An 18103-nucleotide genomic window follows, 5' to 3' on the forward strand; every position below is an offset into this window, starting at 1 on the left:
ACATGAATTTTTCTGAACTGTTTGCTATAAACAGTATTAAATGGCAACACCAGCCCATGGATCCCTTGTTCCGTGGGCTCTGCAGATGGTCAAGTCACCAGCACTTGCTGCCCATGAACAACCTTCCATACCGTCCTGCTGGGTCTGCACCAGTAGCTGCAGAAGCGCTTGTTTTGTGTTTGCAATGCGGATTCTTGGCTTCGGGAGAGCCGCCCAGCAGGCGGAGGTGGGCACAGCCCTGCGATGGCCTCCACCGCCCATGGGGGATGCAGCCCCTGCCCCGGTGCACCCGTGCCGCGGACCGGGCCGTGGTGCCCAGGGCGAGGGGACAGGGCTGCGGCCACGGCCGGGGCAGGTCGAGCTGCCACAGGCAGGGCTCCTCCGCCGGGGAACCTCCTGTGTGCAGCACGGCTCTGCAGTCACAAGCCATTAAGGAAGAGAAACAGCTACACAGGCACTTGCAGAGAAATGGATTCATGTGTAAATCAGCTGCTTTTAAAATTTCACTGAGCATGAAAGTTCACCTTTAAAATCTACATAAACCACAGCTGTTCCCGGGGCATCTGCAGCATAATCCTATGCAGGAGAAGGAAATATTTACATGTTTAACAGAAATACAAGATTGTCAGAAAGCCAAGCCTCTTACTTCATTTCACACCTCTGAGACTCCCTTTTCCGGAGGGAGGGGTTCAGGAGCACGTGCTGGCTGCTGCTGCAGCGCTGCGCTGCGGGCACCGGGCTGCAGGCATTGATCGGGCTGTGGGCATTGATCGGGCTGTGGGCATTGATCAGGCTGCGGGCATTGATCGGACTGCGGGCACGGGGCTGCGGGCACCAGGCTGCGGGCACCGGGCTGCGGGCATCACGCAGCCGCTGCAGCCGCTGCTCCTGCTGCACCAGCGCCAGCACGGTGGTCACGCCAGCTTGCCACACGCTGTGCTAACGCGTGAGGAAGCTGCACCTTAATGGGCAAGCCAGTCAGAAAAGGTTACATGGTCTGAGTTTCCTGGGAGACAAAAACATAATCCTCACCCCAGCCAGGCTGCCGCCACCGCAGAACAGCCCTGCTCCGTGCTGGTGGTCCTCCATCTGGTGAGGGCGGTACTGGTTGTTCCTGAGCAACATTATCTCAGCATTGCATGGACCTTCCTCAGGCCTCAGGATGGGTTTTGGCTTGTGTTTTGGATGGCGATCCAGGTCTGTTCTTATTTCACCCTAGCAAGCACTACTGATTTTATTAAATCAAACAATAACTTTCAGGACAGTCTGCTCACACCATAAACATCTGAAAGAAAATCCATCTCTTCTCCATGCAAAACCACTGATGAGTTCATGAACTGTGCTGTGCAATAAATCAGTTTTGCTTGTGCAGGAGAGCTGAGGTTTTTTAGGTTCCTAATAGGCACTCTGACAATGTGATTGCTCCATATTTCTTTGTAGCTGTCACCTTTGCAGGCCTGTCAATGCTCCTAATCTTTTTTCATTGCGATGTCAAGTTTTGGTAAGTGAGGAGGTGGGAGGTGGATGTGAGCGATGCTGGGATGGGGTTTGGGCCATAACTCCCAGGCACCGTGCCCCTCCTGGAGGGCACAGCCCACCTGGGGCTGCCTGGGGCATTTTGCTGGCACACTTTGTGTTTGCTTTTGGGAGGAATGTTCCACTGCTCATCCCGTGCTGTGCACAGCGGGTCTCCCAGGGCTCCCAGGCAGCGCCATGCTCTGTGGGGGACCTGGGGCACTGGGGCAGGACAGCACCACTGTGCACGGACCTCGCCTGGGGCCTCGGCACAGCCCCCAGCCCCAGGACGCTCCCTGCTCTCTGCCCGGTCCCTCCTGCATCTCTCTGCTCCTGCACCGTGGTCTCAAAGCTGCCCTCCACCTTCTCCCTGCTCCCATCACACACACAGATGCAGCAGCGTTGTTCCCATGACAAGGCATCCAGCTCTGAGCTACTAATGTACACAAGAAAACATACTTTTAATATTCAGCATCTGGATAGACAATAAAAACTGGGACAAATAATCGAGTTGAGGCAATTACCTTAGCATAAATGTATATATTATTTATAAATGGCTTTGAATATATAAATAATATTGATAAAATTTGCATGAATAAAAAGAGACATAATTACCAAATGATGCCTCAGAGCAGTGGATCCTGCTGGCTGCTTACTGCCCCGCTTCTGATCCTGAGGGACCCTGCCCTGGTCTTCTTTCAGTGCTAAAAATATTACACGCACGTTAAATGGAGCTAAAAAATAAAGCACAAAACTGGTAAACCAGTTTAGAAAAGTCCCACACATGGCCGCCCAGAAGGGGTTGGCTGAATCTGGGGTGGTATTTCTGGGGAGTTATTTTTCCCCCAGTTTTCCTTCCCGACAGCAGCCACAGGAGCCCCGGGAGCAACCAGGGTGTGGGGGCCTCCCGGGCAGGGCAGGCACGGGGGCAGCAGGGGCGTGGGGGCACTGAGGGTGCCAGGGGCGCAGGGGCCACTCACCCCCCGGCCGCACGCCCGCCGCTCCCCCTGCCTCCGCTGGCGGCTGCCGTGCAGGAAGGGTTTCCAGCCGTCCGCCTGCAGCAAACCGGGCCCGACTGAGCCTGCACGGGCAGGGCGTGCGGCAGCATCTCCCTCGGCTCTGGCTCCCGGGTGATTTACTGCCCTGGTCCGGCTGGGACAGACCGCAACCGCGGCATTTTGCATTTCTCACCAGCCACCGCTTACTCATTGACAGACCTTATTACCCTGAAACAGGGACCTGCCACCTCTCTCCCAGTTCTTAATAAAGGGCCAGGAAATGTTGAGGGGTTTTACCACTCTCCATCCTTCACTGAAACACGCAATGAGTTTTTTAAAGTTAAATTTGCCAGCAAAGTGAAAACATGAATGAGAAGAAAATCAGCCAAGCACTTGCCTGATTTCTGAGCCATCTATAAATGAAGTTGTCTCTAACTGGCATGTTCCACACACCACACACGGCTCTTTAATAAAATTGGCTTAGATTTGTTGATAAGCCTGAAGCAAAGTCAATGTGAAGTGTCAATCCTGCTGTATGCGAGAACCTTCAGGGGTCAAGCTGCTTCCTCTGTATGATCATTGTATCAAAGATATGTCAGCTGCGTGTTAACTGTTTTCTTATGAATCACACGAAAGATCAGACACAAGACACAGATAAAACAAAACAAAGGGGCTGAAGTTTGGTTTGTGCTTTTCCAGCCATGGCTCACATTAGCCTATTGGGCCTTTATAATCTTAAGCCTCCAGCTGACGTCCCAGCAAGCCCAAGATGACAAAAGCCAGCAGATGAGCGGGGACCGTTCACAGCAGATAAGCAGAGGTGGCCGCGGACATTAAATCCTATTTAGCCCCGTGTGTGTGCTGTGCGTGCCAGGCTATTCTTTGCAGGATGAGCATCTAATAGTTGTACGGTCCACACTAAGCGAAGCTGAAAGAGAAGAAATCAAAAGAAGTGGGGTTTAATTAAGTATCAACTAAGATTTATGCAACTTTCTCTCCCCATCATAAATATTAATAAGGAGAGAGCTGTGGCTCAGTGCGGCAGGCACTGTCGAGCCATGAAGAGATGTTAATTCCTGGCTCTTTGAGATGGACTGAGCATGACACAGAGCCTCTTTGATTTGGAATATTCCTTAGGTTTAAAAGTTAAATAACATGAAGGGGATTTAGTGGGTAGTAAACCATTAGTGAGTCCAGGATTTAAACTCCAGTACGCATGTAATGTATTTCACGATTGCCAAACTGATTAATGGGAGCGCTGCTGGCGGAGCTCCCTCGCCAGGCGCCAGGCGGGTGGCACGGTGGGGCTGGCAGCAGCAGGCATGGGGTGCGAGGTCACCACGGGACCTGCCAGGGGAACAGCACACTCCATGTCCCTGTGACCCCATCCCATACACACGGCCAGCGGCTCAAGGCTGTGGGGCTGTGTCCGGCAGTTGTTGGAGGTGACACCGACAGCCAAAGTAGGGACGAGCAGAGCCTACAAAATCTCTAGCCATCCCTTAAATAAAACTTTATGCTGGCTAATAAATTTTAATGCCACTTGTCAGTGCTTGATAACTGCAGTCACTTGATGCGGAAGGAGCAGCCCCAGCACTGTGTGCGGTGGCTGTGCCATGCATGGTGCCGGGGGTGCCCATGTGCTGCCCCTCTGTGGGGCTGTGACCCTCACCCCAGCTCGGGGCATCCTCCTGGGGAATGAGCAAAACCTGGCAGCCTCCTCCCCCCAGCCTCCAGCCAGCTGAGGAGCAGCCACCTCGCCTCAGGCTGGAAGGCAGCTGCTGCCAGGGCGGGAAGCAAAGGGCTCTGCAGGCAGCATTCACGCTGAAACTTAATGATAGCACCACCAGGGTGAGACTGCCCACTGTTCCACAGGCACTGGGTCTGCTCAGCTGAAGTCCTGACTCTCTTGTCCTCAAACTGTGTAACCTGGTGCAGCTATAAGTCTGCTAGCAGGCTTGACCCTTATCCAGCACAAAACTGCTATTTCCATGCTGCATTTGCATCCAGTTCTGGCTGTGCAGTGTATCTGCGAGGGCAAGGTCTGCCCTCCAACACAACGTGCACAGTGGGGCTCTGGCCCTTGGCTGCAGCTGCTAAGCCACACTGCAATAATCAATAATGATAATAATTATTACAGGAGCAGCATGAATTTCCTATCAAATTAAATCACACAATGAATAATTTTCATGTTTTATTAAACAAAAGCCTCTCTCTGTAAAGGTTTGGTGGTGCCGCAGTGTCTTTGGTTTGCCACAGCAGGGCATCACGACAGACCAGAGCTGGAGCTGCAGTGGAGGGCCAGGGGGGCGTTGGATGCTCGATGCTCCCCTGCCGGCTGCTCTCCCACGCTGTGCTCACGAGAGGCTGACATGCGAGCAAGCACGAGGACAATGCTGGACTCCTCGGGCAGAGGCAGATGCTGGTCATACAGGGAGCAAGGAGGGTAAAGATCCATTTATGTTATCTCAAACCAGCGATTTTCAGTGTGTCTGGGGACAGGAAATAAATGCATTTGCTTTTGGGAGAATGAAATGTGTTTGGGATTTGGGGAGGTATTGTAAAGAAAAATCAAAAAAAGTTTTCAATTTTCAGCAAACTGCTTCTTAGGCAAACATTTGATGGATTTCACAGAACAGTTCTGTAGTCCGGGAACCACATTTTTCATCGCTAATTCAGAACACCTTCCCAGCTTTACTCAGGAGGCCGAACCCTGGTCAGTACCAGAGGTCCTCTGACTGCATCGTCTCTCAGCTTCCTCCCATGGATACCAGAGGCGGCTGGGAACTGACTGCTTGGCCAAGGCAGTGACTGCTGCTGGTAATGAGAATCTCACCAAAGCCCCATTTGTAACCTCGCTGATGGATGTTCTCGCTCATGGGGTATTTAATTTTTGTCTGCATTACACCACGCGGTAATAGCCATGCCTGGGTGGCTGCAGGGCCTGCCCAGCACAACCGCGTGTGAGGCATCAGCCGGGAAGGTGGCGTGTGGGAACAGACTCGATTTCACTTGCCGGACAGGGAAGCAGCACGCGGGCAGGAGATAAGTGTGGAAGGGATCAGCTCACTTTGCATAACAGCATTTCCTTCCTCCGCGCCTCACACGCTGCCTTGCAGCACGGCTGCACACTGAGATTTCATGTAATTTTGTTTTAGTGCAGAATTTAATGTTAAGTTTAAATATGTAATTATCTTTAATTGAAATTACATCCATGCTTTTCATTAACAAGACGCAAAGAGCGAGCAGCGCGAGGCGCAGACGTGCGAGCACCGCGCTCCGGACCCGGCCGCGCCTCCGCCCGCCCGAGCGCGGCGGTGCCGGTGCCGCAGGACGGCCCGGGGGGGACGGGGACGGCGGCCAGGCGGGGGCGGACCCCGCGGTGCCGAGCCCGCCGGGGACCCCCCGAGGCCGGCTTCCCCGTCGGCTCCGCTGCGGGCCGGGCGCGGCGCGGGGGGGGCGGCCGGGCCCCGCTCGGCACCGGGGGGCGGGCGGCGCTCGGGGGCCCCGCTCCGGGCTGCCCCGCCCCGCCCCGCCCCGCCCCGCACGGCCCCGCGGCCCGGCAGCGGCTCCCCCGGCGCCGCGCTGCGCCGAGCCCGAGCCGTCGGTTGTGGTCACAAGGGGGTAGCATTGGTACGGCGCTGCCGCGCCGCCAGCCGATGTCATCGCCGTGGTGCACAATGGCTTTAAAATAATTGAGGTCTAACCCCTTTCAAGAGAACATATATTGGTTTCTTTTTTAAAGTAGCCGAGGAACAATGCATTTCCATAAGTGAACGTAAAATTGCATTTAGAAGCGACCACAGCCCCTCTGTCATGTTGCATGGAAAAAATCATCTGTTTCTAGATTTAGTCCTTTTCAGACCTTAAGGTCAGTGATTCAAGTGGACATTAAACTAATACAGCAAGACAACGTTGTTACAATTGTCTGGTGGCTCTTCTGCAAACCTATTGGTCGTTTCAAATTCTCATACTTCATTTAGAACTGCTTTGCAGCCAGCTTTGTTCTCTCGGTGAACTCGGGGGGTTTACCGGCGTGCCTACTTATGCATCTGTAAAAGATGGTCCGTGACATCCTCTGCATCTGTGTAATTCCGGAGGGATGACCTGGTCCTGCACGCTGACACAGGCTGAAGGGGCTGCAGGTGCCCCAGCCCCGAGGCCAGGTTCCCCATGCTGGCTGCTGTTATTTAGGAGCTCCAGCCGCTGTGAAGAAAAGGCTTGTCAGGGCCATATCTCAGCAGGCAGCACTTGCCACAGACCTTGGTTCAGGCTGGGAAAAGCATTCCGCATTTTTGATGCAATGTTTCCTAATGTTTCCCCCAACAACCCATAAATTTCACAAGAACAAGTCTATAAAGGGTTTGTTTGAGGAGAAAAGGACAGATTGCTGTAGGCTGTAACTGCAGAGAGGCCTTTAAAGAAGCTCTTGACAAACAGCAAAACAAGTACCGTACATGCACAGGACCACTCCCCAGGAGCAAAGCAGGTCCAGCACACGGTGGACCGGATCCTGCCCAGCCTGCAAGCCCTGTCCTGCTGCCCCAGCAGTCCCCTGCCCGAGGCAGGCAGTGGTGCAGAATGGCACGGACGCTGGGTCGGCACCCGGGTGAGTATGGGGTGTGCTGGCACAATCAAACAGAGGACAGTTCCTACCCCACCTGACCAGCTAAATTCAAATTTATCTAAACAATTATCTTTAAAAGCAAGAAGAAAGAGCTTTTCATACTTGAATGATGGCGTTGCTCACTGACCGTACTCCATGAACTCAGCTCGTTGTTGCCACCAAAGCAGTTTCTGCACCTTTCCTATGTACAGTTCCTATGGATTTATACTAAATGCAATTCAGACTTGTTAGTAACAGTTGGTGAGACAATCAGCACATGCTAAAGTCCTACTCTGACAGCGCAATCAATTAAATATCAATTAATCAGTTAATCAGTACAGAAGATACACATAACAATGACAGCATCAGCTAGTTTATAACCCTGAGTGTTTCATGCCATTTGCACGTGTGTGGCTTGATGTGTACAACAGTTTTGCAAGGGAGTTTCTGACAATGGAATTTCCAGTCTGAGACACTGTGAATAGTTTTGCACGTACTCATCAGAAGAGCTAAATAATTCCCTTCCTTCACTTGGGTGTGACTCCTGCCATGGTCATCTTCAGCTGACATCCTTGCAACGGAAACTTAGTAGTGCTCATGGAAAGCACATTTTATACTCAAATGCTCAGATATGCTCATAACTGTATAACTGATCATCAGTGCAAAGCTGACATTCAGATGTGTAATTACAGTGCTGTCCTTGTTACCTGCATCACGTGGGAGGAATGAGGACAAGCCATGTCCTGCGTAGCTCACCACCCCAGCAGGAATTCCCACTGCCAGCCTCAAGATTTCTCATCTGCAGAGCCAAGCCTTTATCAATGCAGAAAAATCACAGATAACTTAGAGCAACAAAACTGCGACCCCTGGCACCTGGCATTGGCTGCTGTGTGGAACAGCTCCTCACATCGGTATGTGGCAGTACTGGTGCTTCCTTCCTGGTAGGTTGTGTGGACAGTTCTATTTCTAGAGCATTTTTTGCTGTTTCCTCCTTTCTTCTCTGGCCCATGACTCTTCACACTGGAAAGTCTGCCCATCTGTGTCCTTTCTGCCCTCTGAGTCCCTGAACACTTCTCATGACAATGCAAGGACAGGTGGCCCTGGAGACCTTTTCACCTCATGCATGTCCTGCCTGTGCCTTAACCTGATTTGGATGTGTCTGTGATGTGAGTGATACACCTACCCAGATCCTGAGACCTCCAGAAGCCACTGCTCGTTTCCATAGACCCCCATAAATGGATAACTGGCTCTTTTAATCTTGTTACTAAATTGTAATAGAATTATCCCTCTAATCCTTTGGAGCAAGAGCAGAACTCAGCCACCAATATAAAATTAAAAAAAAAAACCCTACAGTAATCATAGATTTTAAAAGTATTTATTTTGTGCTGCTCTCAGATAGGCTGTATATAAAATTTTATTTCAGAGGAATAATGCCATGTAGTGCACTTTGTGGCTGCACTGTGATTAAGTCCTTTTTAATCTGCTGTGCATGTGGAGGTGCAGCGCTTTCCCAGCACAGCTCCCTCCATGCCAGACTCTCTATTAATGGGGTTACCGGCTTATCGGAAAGAGGCAGAATTACCCAGCTACGGGAGGCTTTTACTCTGATCTGCTTAGAAACCCAGGCCATCTCAGGGCAGGGGGGGCTCAGGGACAGTAAGCCTGTTTCTTCCTCGGGACCATTTGCCCCTCGCAGCTCTATTTTCTCACAAGGGACTTTCTAGCTGCTAAATCTGTTCAGCGTGATCGGTTCCTGCTGCTGCTTTGTCTGTCTGTCTGTCTGCCTCTCCGCGGGTAACAACTGGCACTGCCAGGCGGGGCATGTCCAGCTCGCCTCCCTCTGCTGCCTGTCAGGCCGGGAGTCCCAAACGGAGCCAGCCGGCAGGTCAGCAAGTGCCTGGTGGCTGAGTTTACCTTACGCAGCCATGGTGGGCACAGCAAAGGCACGTTTGCCACAAGAAATGATTGTCAATAGGACGGGGAAGTACAGTTGGCTTCAGAGCCTAGGGTACCTGGTGCTGTCAGCAAAGGACAGCTGGTGCTGCTATGGTGCAGTGCACAGAGCCATCCTCCCCGTAACCCCGCTGCAACGTTCTCCCCTTACCAGCATTCTAATAACAGGTCCTGTTCGTTCCCTTTCAGCCACAGCTCCCAAATCCGACACTGCGGGATGGTGGTACAGTGGCACCGTGGGAGGCTGCAACCAGAACAAGCAGAGCTCTTCTTTATATGGGAGGGTCCGGACCTCATGGGGCCACAAAGGAAGGAGCTGGTTGCTGCAAGGCATCCCCTGGAAACAGACTGGGTTACCTACAGAAGCCCATCCCTCCCAGGTAAGCAGATCAGCTCACTGAGGTGCTTTTGCAATGTTAAGGAATAGGTTGGAAACCACAGCACACAGGACCTCCTCTTCCTGCTGCTCTGTGCCCAGAACACGAGGCGAGGCATGGAGCGAGATGGGAGTAGGTTAGGGATGTGCTAGCATCTTGTCACAAAGCATTTGCTGACCTTTCTGTAAATATTTCTCAGAAAAGGCTAAATGCTCGGGTCAGTTCAGAGGGTGCTGTGCTGTGATCAGCACTTTGCCTGGGGCACAGCCACGGCTCCCGTTGACAAATAGCAATTGACCTGAGCGACTGCGGGCGCTCGCGGCCGTGCGGCGAGTGGGCAGCAGCCCGCAGCAAGCTGCAGATCACAAACGCCAGTGTGTGCAATTCTTCTCCGAGGGTTTGCTTCTAACAGCAATAACTTTGTGCAGCGTGCAGATGATGTTTTAGGGAAACTAATGTGATTTCGTCCTTAACAAAGTGAATGCTGTAGAACACAAGACATTTATGAAATGCCACTTCTCACCTGATGTCTTTGCCTGGATTTTCTAACCCTAAATTAAAAAGGCCGTATCCATTCACATTGCAAACTCAAGATATGAAGTGAAAAGAGTAATTTCATGAAAGTTCATGTCATCTGACTTAAAACAACATCAACGTTGCATGAGGGCAAAAAAGGAGTTTTGCAGTGATGATTTTAAATGTAAAGTGTATTGCTTCTTTTTTCATCACTTGATGGCAGAAACTACTACTTAGAAAGTAAAGGCTATATATTCGTGTAGTGAAGTCTCCTAGACCAGACCCCTGCAAATACTGTGCTGCCAAGTACAAGCACCTGCAGAAGCACCCCACAAACACAGGCTATCAGAATGCTATGCCTGGGATAGGCGTGGTGCTTTGTCAATTCTCTTATGCCACCAAAAAATCTGCACTGGTTTCTTACCTGGATTTCACTCTGGGCTAGCTTGCATTGATGAAACCGAAACTGATGTGATAGAGCCAGTTAAAAAATCTTCACAACAGTGAACACAAAAGGCTGCACTGGACAGTGCCAGCCTGCATAGGGCAGCCCTGGGCCCAGCGCTTGCTGCCCTGGCCGTGTTTCTAAGCGTGCAGCTCGGGGGAGGGAGGCGAGAGGAGCACTCACAGCACAGTAAGCCTTCAGCATGCTCTCCTTTTCATGCCAAGTACCTGGTATGCCAGTACTCTTCCTGAGCTACCTGCTGTTCTCACCCTGACCCAAATGCTATCTGTGACTGTGAATGACTGCGCCCTGCTTGCGCTCACCTCCGGCACAATTACTGCCTGCTAACAGCCCTCCTTGTGCTTCCCAGAAATGCAGACAGAGAATGGGAATTTGCTAAAGGTGGTGTCAGAAGTTCAACACCACCACGGCATCCAAAAAGCTTGAGAAATGCTCAGGAGGTTGGTGCGAGCATAAAGGATTTGGCATGCCTCCCTGCTCTGACACACAGCCTTGCGAGTGAGAATTTGCACGGCAGTCGTTCCATGACTCGTGTGCGCAGGAATGTGTGCATGTGTGAGCAGAAATGCCTTAGGCCCCAAGCCTGCAAAGATTTATGCACATGCTTAACTCTTAGCAGATGAGAAATCCCACTGAGACTATGCATGTGCTACAGGTTAAAGACAGGCATAAAGCTTTGAAGAGTCTAAATCTTAGATTATAAAGATTATAAATTTTAGGAGGACAAGGACAGCTGCTGTCTGCACGGCGGCAGTGCCCTGCAGGCAAGGGGCAGCTTCTGCCTGCAATGGCACCGAGCCACCTCCATCCCCGGCACTGCCGCCGGCAGGGCAGACCGCACGGGTGCGCAGCCCTGTGGTTCCCGGAACAGCTGCAGGAGGTTCTGGGCAGCCTGGAGAGCTCCCTGTGGGTGACTTGGGAATTCCTTTCACTTGGGAATTCCAGTGCACCAGGTTGAACAACTCAAGGGAAGGGAACACGATAGGAAACGGATCATTTGTCTGTTCCTTTCAGCGCTGGAGCTCATGCACTCGCGAGGTGACTGTGCAGCGGGTGCGGGCTGCAGGCTGTGCTGGCGGGGTCACCCAGCCAGGTCTGGCCGCTCCTCGGAGCGTGGGGCAGCGCATCGGCCCAGGCCCAGAGGATGCTGTGTAGGTGCCCCTGCCGAGGCACCGCGGATGAGGGCTGCCGCACACCAGACTGTCAGGCATGTGAGCCGGGCTGCCCCTGGCCGAACCGCGGGCTGCGCGCCCCCTGCCACGGCCACCGGGACCACCTGCTGCAGCAGGCGCGAGCACTCCCACCGTGACCCTGCCCACCAGCCCCAATGCCTGAGATGGGCCGCAGGGTGCTGACACGCTAGGGCTGAATGCGAAGCGCGGGGGCATCGGCGCGAGCCGTGGCAGCGTGCGTGCTGGCTGGAGCCAGCCCCGAGCAGCGGAGCCCTGCTGTGAGGACACCGTGGCACACAGGCGGCACCAGCCACCCAGGTTTGCTCGGTATAATATCAAAAGATGGGCAAGAGGAAACTATTTCCTGGTACTCTGTATTTTTAATTCATATTTTCACAGATCTGCCTGTCCTAAATCCCAAGCAGATGGTGCAACTCAGCCCGTCTCCTCCAGCAAGGATGATCCCTGGGGCCTCCCTGCAGAGAGTGTACATTTCAAAGGATAATTCCAGCAGCACTCCTTACCCTGATCTGGGGGCTTCTGAGCATCTATGTACTTCATCATTCTTCACATATACCTGCCCCTGCCTTGCACCATCTCCCACTGGGGCTTGCTTTTCTCTTCTAAAAGGTAAGCAGAGTTGCAAGCTCTTAGATGCGGACTTAGAAGCAAAGATAGCTATGAAACTCAAGAACCAAAAATAAAAATCAGAAAGGGAAACAAAAAGAGAAAAGAAGGAAAAATCCTGTGTGAATTCCCTGATCTCTGCTACAAAAATAGAAGCAGCCTCCCCCTCCCCATTCCAAATGCTGGCAGGGATGTAGCTTTCCAGGAGGTAGCCCCAGAGTCGGTGGCAGCAGCAGTAAGGGAAGCCCATTACCCTACAGCACACTGTGCACCTTTTTGTGCTCATGAAGGATTTCTGAACTAACAAATCCCGTTTGATAATTGTGTTGCGAAAGCCTCACTTTGAATATTTAATAGAATTATTGCTAGTTATCAGCACAACTAGGTGATAAATTACAAGCAGTCTTTACTCAACACAAGGCAGAGCCATTAGGGGGTTTCAATCACATTTCCCACCCTACCCCCTTGTCAGGATGACCATGAATTAAACAGAAAAACAAACAACCAGCCCCCCGCCCAGAGGTTCATTCGTTTAAAAAATAAAGAGATACAGAAATGCTCATCAACTTTGGCCTGGTCCCAGCTTCCCGTGGACTGTCACAACTACAACTTTCCTCTGTCTTCCTTCATTCCCGCACCACCCCTCCCTGCCAGAGTCCTCTGGTTTTGCCTCCCCACACCCCCTCTGCTGTATATGAATGAGGTGATCTTTTAGCTGCCCTTTGTCTTGGAAAAAAATTAATTCTCATTTGCATTACCTCGACTAAATGTCACCCACCGATATTTTGTTAGACATTAGCAATGCTGGCAGAGAGGGGCACGGGATAATTGCGTTCTGCCTAGCAGTGGGATTTACATAATTTCAGACAGCAATTAAAGAATCCCTGGGAAATTTTTTTTCTCTTCCAACCTCTCCTACAAAGAAAGTGTTCGTTTACATTAAGCGCTCAGCTCCTCGCTGTTCATTTGCATAAAATTAAAGGTTTTTGTGTTCTGGAACAGCAGGGTAACATTTAAAATTCCGTTTCAAAAAGCTCACCTTAGAATAATAAAATGTTAATATCATTTCATGGGCTGGAGAAGGTTGCCAGCTGCCTTTCACTTCAAACTTTTATCCAATACTAACTGTTTGGGTGGGTAATATTATTATTATTTTTTTGTTGTTAAGATATAAACTTTCTTGAAAAAGTGTAGGGATGTAAATGTGCCTATCGATGGGTCTCTGCAGGGCTACTCCAGAGCAGAATGTTTGTTTACTCCATAGTTTTTTAATTAAAAAATCATGCAAAAGAGCAGCAGTGGAATATTATAGGCTGTAATGTGCCGACATACTCCAGACTAAGAGGGGAAATGCAATTTGGATCAAAACTCTTTCATTTGCTTTCATGGAGGTGGCAGTGGCACTCCAACGAGCGCCTGCACCGAGATAGCTCCCAGCCAGGGCTGTTTGCACAGCCCGAGCCCGTGCCGCAGGTGGGGAGGCCAGTGGCCGAGCGGAGCTGGGGAGTGGAGGCTGCTGTGCCTGGGCAACGTGCTCCTCTTTGGGCCCTTGCTGGGATTTCAGCTTTATGTGGTGGCTGCACTAATAATTCCCTTCTCTGACCCAGAGACGGGTACTGATGGGCAGCGGTTATAGGAATCCCTCCCCTGCCCCAGCAGCACCTCAGGAGGACAGGAGGAAGCCGGACCCCGGGGTCGGTGCCAGCCTGGTGTTGCCAGCGCGGCTGCAGTCCTTTGTGCCAGCGGCACAGCTGGAGCTGCAGCCTAGTGGGGGCATGGGGCTGGCCCATGCAGCTGGGCCACCAGGACCAGAACGTCTGTGCCCGAGCATCTGTTGGTGTCCCCCGGTTTCTGAAGAGCCATCAGCAGATGTTGCAGCTCCTCACCCACATCCCCTGCTGCCTCACAGCTCTGTAAGAAACTCCTGTGGGTCCGATGTGCTGGCAGCCCTGTCTGACCTTGGGAGCTGGCAGCCACAGCAAGCGGCACCAGGGACGGCAGCAGCCAGCACTGCAGGGCACTTCCCACACCTCTGCTGTGCTGCGTTTCAAGCAGAAACGGAGGATGCTGCATGCTCATGTCCTACTGCAGCAGCAGGCTGGTGGTCCCTCCAGCCTTGTATCCCCCAGAAAGCAAGGGTGGCACCACTGAAGGACAGCTGAGACCCAGCCCTTGCTTCCGTACCTGGTGGTCCCCTTGGGTCCCACTCCCTCCTGCAGACTTGGCTGGAGTGCAGGTGAGGTCAGAGTGCTGATGAGGGGCAGCGTTGCACAGCTCTTGGCATCTGGGCACCCACCTGGCCACCTGCTCTGACAGCTCCGGGGCCCCTTGGGCATGGGGACCTCATGTGGGGAGCACCCAGCCCCTCGCCAACCAGTCCCCACGCCTGGCAGGCAGGCAGGGAAGTCCTGCAGCTGCCAAACAGGAGGATGGCGGCTCAGAGGTGCTCCACACCACGTCATGTGTGACTGGGAGCAGAGGCTGTCAGGGCTGAAGCTTCCCCAGCCATCAGCTGCTTTTATTCTGAGCACTCTCAGCACTAAATAATAATAAATGACATTTCCATTTGAAAAAGACCCTGGTGAGGTCCCTTAATGACCTTTTTTGTATCACCAGGGTCCCTTGTGCCTGGGAGTTGTTGTCAGATGTGCTGCCCATCCAGTGCACGAAGGACAGAGCCCCAACAAGACACGCTACTGGACAGAGGTAGCAGGGAAGGATGGGCTCTGCAGGGCTCGCCCAGCACTTCCCGCTGCTGCCAGGTGGGGAATATCCCAGGGGGCTGGCCCCTGCCCTCCTGTGCAAGAGGTACGGCGAAAGCAGTCCCATCTTGCGCTGGAGATGTGGGCCTCTCCCGCACCGTGACACTGCCCTGAAGCAGGGCAGCCAGGGGCCGTGGCTGCATGTGTGCGGGTGCTGTGCTCCTCCTGGTTCAGGCTCTGCAGGAGCAGGAGCGCTGGCACCGCCGCAGGGCTGAGGAGAGGTGGGATGTGGGTAGAAGCAAATTTGTCCCCAGAGCAGCAGCATGCTGTCACCTGCATGATCCTGTGGTGGCTTCAGTGGAGGAGTAACAGTAGCAGAGAGCAGCCTCAGCGAAGCACGCGCGCAATGCACCTCCTGCAGTAACTGCAGTGCTGGCAAGGAAGGAGCAGTGCTGCTGGGACCCCTCCGGCATGAGTCTGAGCGCAGGATGAGGGGACAACTCTGTGCAGAGACTTCCACTGCCCCCTGAGGTGGCAAATGGCAAAGATGGGACTTGGTCATGGTAAAACAGGAACATCGAGGGGGGGCCTCCAAGTGCCTGGGGAGGTAGGCGTGGGGCCGCGGGTCCTATAACGGCTGGAAATTCAGGTCAGGAGGAGACCCCGTCTGGGTCTGGCTCCTCTGTGGACTGCATTGGCCAGGCCTGTCACACTCGGCTGGCATTGCCATAGAGACCCACGGCCCCTCAGAAAGGCCTCCAGAGCCCACGTACCCACGTGGCTCCTCTGTGCTGGGCAGCGGTGCCAGGGGATTCAGCAGTAACCTGGCAGCGAGGCTGCCGAGAGGGAGCCATGCTGCTGGTGCCCCCGTCCCACTGCCAGGGGGGCGCAGGATGTGCCAGGGCACCCAAAGGCGCTGGAGGCGCCCAGCAGGCTGGGAAGCAGCACCCAGCAGCCAGCCAGGTGCACGCCTGCCCACCGCACCTGAGGGCCAGCGGGCCCTGGAGCAGGTCCTCCCCCTTCCCAGGCAGACAGCGCTGGAAAGCCGCGCCAGCCCAGCCTCGCGGGGCTGCGGGGGCTGCACCCAGCCGGCAGGCCTGGGCGCGCCTGGCGCCACCCCTGCTGAGCCATGTGCTGGAAGGGGCGCCTCGGCAGCTGCGCCGCATGGTCCGTCCTGGTGCACGGCCGCAGGTGAAAGGGCTCGGGGCTGCCAGGGGCCTCTCCTTCGTGCAGCTCTTTGCAGTCACCAGCTGCCGCCTGCCCCACGCACGCCCCGTGCCCCTGCCTGCCATGGCTGTGCTCAGCTGCACGCCCGCAGCCACCGCTCCCCAGGCGGCCCTGGCCCTGTGCGGAGAAAAGGGCTCCTGAATTAGCTGAGACAGGCGGAGATCTTCCACCTGGCAGTCCTCTGATCTGCCACCATTTGGGGCTGCTGTAGGATTGTTGCAAAAAGTATTTCATTAAAAATGAATCCAAATTCCAGCTGCTGCGTTATCTGACTGGTTCTTAGGTAGGAGAATGTCGAGCACAATCTACATTCCCTGGTGACCATATTCGATTTCTGCTTAAATCTCCAGGCCACTAAAACTCCTACCTACCTGCCAGCAAGTACCAATTTTTCTTAATGATTTGCAGAGGGAATCTACACCTTCAGAAGTACAACGTATATGAAACCAGGACAGACTCAGAGTTTTAAGCATCCAGCTCACTAATGACTTGTTATAAATGTTTTCCAAACTGCTTGGTGTCTCTGGGAGGTGAGAATTATCACTGTATCTCAGTAAAAATGAATATAAAATAGGAGCAGCATGCTGCACACTTCACATTAAAAAGCTCACAAATAAACCATTTGCCATTCTGATGTCAGCAAGCGTCTCCATCACACACATCTTATCAGCTGCCAGGACACGGCCGAGATTTACACGGAGTTTTCTATGTCCCACTTTTCAGGATTTTAAAAGTCAGCACAAAACCAGATTGTATTGTGGGTGACCAAAGCAATGAGCAGGCAGTGAAGTAGGGGGTGAGGAATAAAATATTTTACTTGGGAAAGAAGCAGACTGATCCACGTCCTCTGCAAGCGCCCCGAGCAGAGCAGGGTGAGTGGCAGCAGAGCTGGAAAGCGGCAGGCAGAGGGAAAGGGAAGGGAACCACACAGCCCTGCATTCCAGCAGCTTCTGCCCCAGGACAGGGGCCCTGTGGCACATTTTGCCCGGGGCAACCCACCCACGTGCACCCAGAGCACCCGTGCATGAGCGGGTGAGACGTGCCAAATGCCAGGCTGCAGGCATCAAGGTGCCCGTGTGGGCCGTGAGTGAGCTGCGCGCTGAGGAAGCAGCTCGGGCTGGTGAGCGGATCAAAACCAAGGGGCTCCCTGCTCGTGGAAATGTTACAGAACCCTTTTGCCTTCTGGATGAAGAGAAAACGAACTTTTTTTTTTTTTAAATTGGAAATGAAGACAATTGGCCTAGGAATTTGTCTTAGAAAAAATCATGAATTCATTAAAAATTTTTCATTTCAAAATTTGTTTTCATTACTTTTACATTATTTTATGACATCAGTAGTAGTGCATAATGTGACCTGTCATATCATGTCAAGTCATGTCATAATATGCATAATAGTAGTAGAAGTGCATAATATTACATGTCATATTGACATAATCAGAATATTCTATTATTATTGACTTTGTCAAACTAATTACAACACAGACAGGAAACACTTTGCTATAGAAAATAAGATTAAAAGGTGCAACTTTTACAAATTAATGGTTAATTCCATTTGCAATTGTATCATAATGTATTTGTATAAAAATAAATACTTGACTAGTATATTATGCTATGTTATGCGCTACTACACATAACTCCATGGAAATAATGCAATAAGTAAAATTAAAGCAATCCAAGAAAAATTTATCTTGAAACTACTTCAATTGCTTTAAATAAAAAAGCTTCAAAACAAAAAATAAGATTTTTTTTTCTAAACATGGAGACTAAAAGATCCCAAAATAAAGTAACTCATGTTAAAATAGCCATAGTAGATGGATAATGTATTGGAAAAAACTCCCCCCTAGCTCCGAAGTACCCGTGAGGGAGGAGCAGCACTGGTGGCATTTCCCTGCAGTGTTGCACAGCAGTGTGCCAGCTGTGCGGCCGTGCACAAGCGTGCTCACAC

At 52.2% G+C, this 18103-nt stretch overlaps 1 protein-coding gene across 6 annotated transcripts; it reads left to right on the top strand.

The window, feature by feature from the left end:
• Positions 1–7712: 7712 nt before the first annotated feature.
• Positions 7713–16794, top strand: LOC118252210 (uncharacterized). 6 transcript variants are annotated; one of them, XM_035555249.2, is made up of 5 exons: positions 7713–8060; positions 9262–9452; positions 12003–12233; positions 14847–15038; positions 16510–16794. In XM_035555249.2, exons 1-5 carry the CDS (start codon positions 7858–7860, stop codon positions 16515–16517), a joined length of 825 nt encoding a protein of 274 aa, XP_035411142.1. In that variant the 5' UTR covers positions 7713–7857; the 3' UTR covers positions 16518–16794. The 6 variants fall into 6 exon arrangements, with proteins under 6 accessions (XP_035411142.1, XP_035411143.1, XP_035411139.1 ...); XM_035555250.2 differs by having other exon boundaries at positions 14847–14992; XM_035555246.2 differs by having other exon boundaries at positions 14847–16794.
• Positions 16795–18103: the final 1309 nt, after the last annotated feature.

Source organism: Cygnus atratus, chromosome 19 (assembly GCF_013377495.2).
Source record: "Cygnus atratus isolate AKBS03 ecotype Queensland, Australia chromosome 19, CAtr_DNAZoo_HiC_assembly, whole genome shotgun sequence".
Taxonomy (NCBI): domain Eukaryota; kingdom Metazoa; phylum Chordata; class Aves; order Anseriformes; family Anatidae; genus Cygnus; species Cygnus atratus.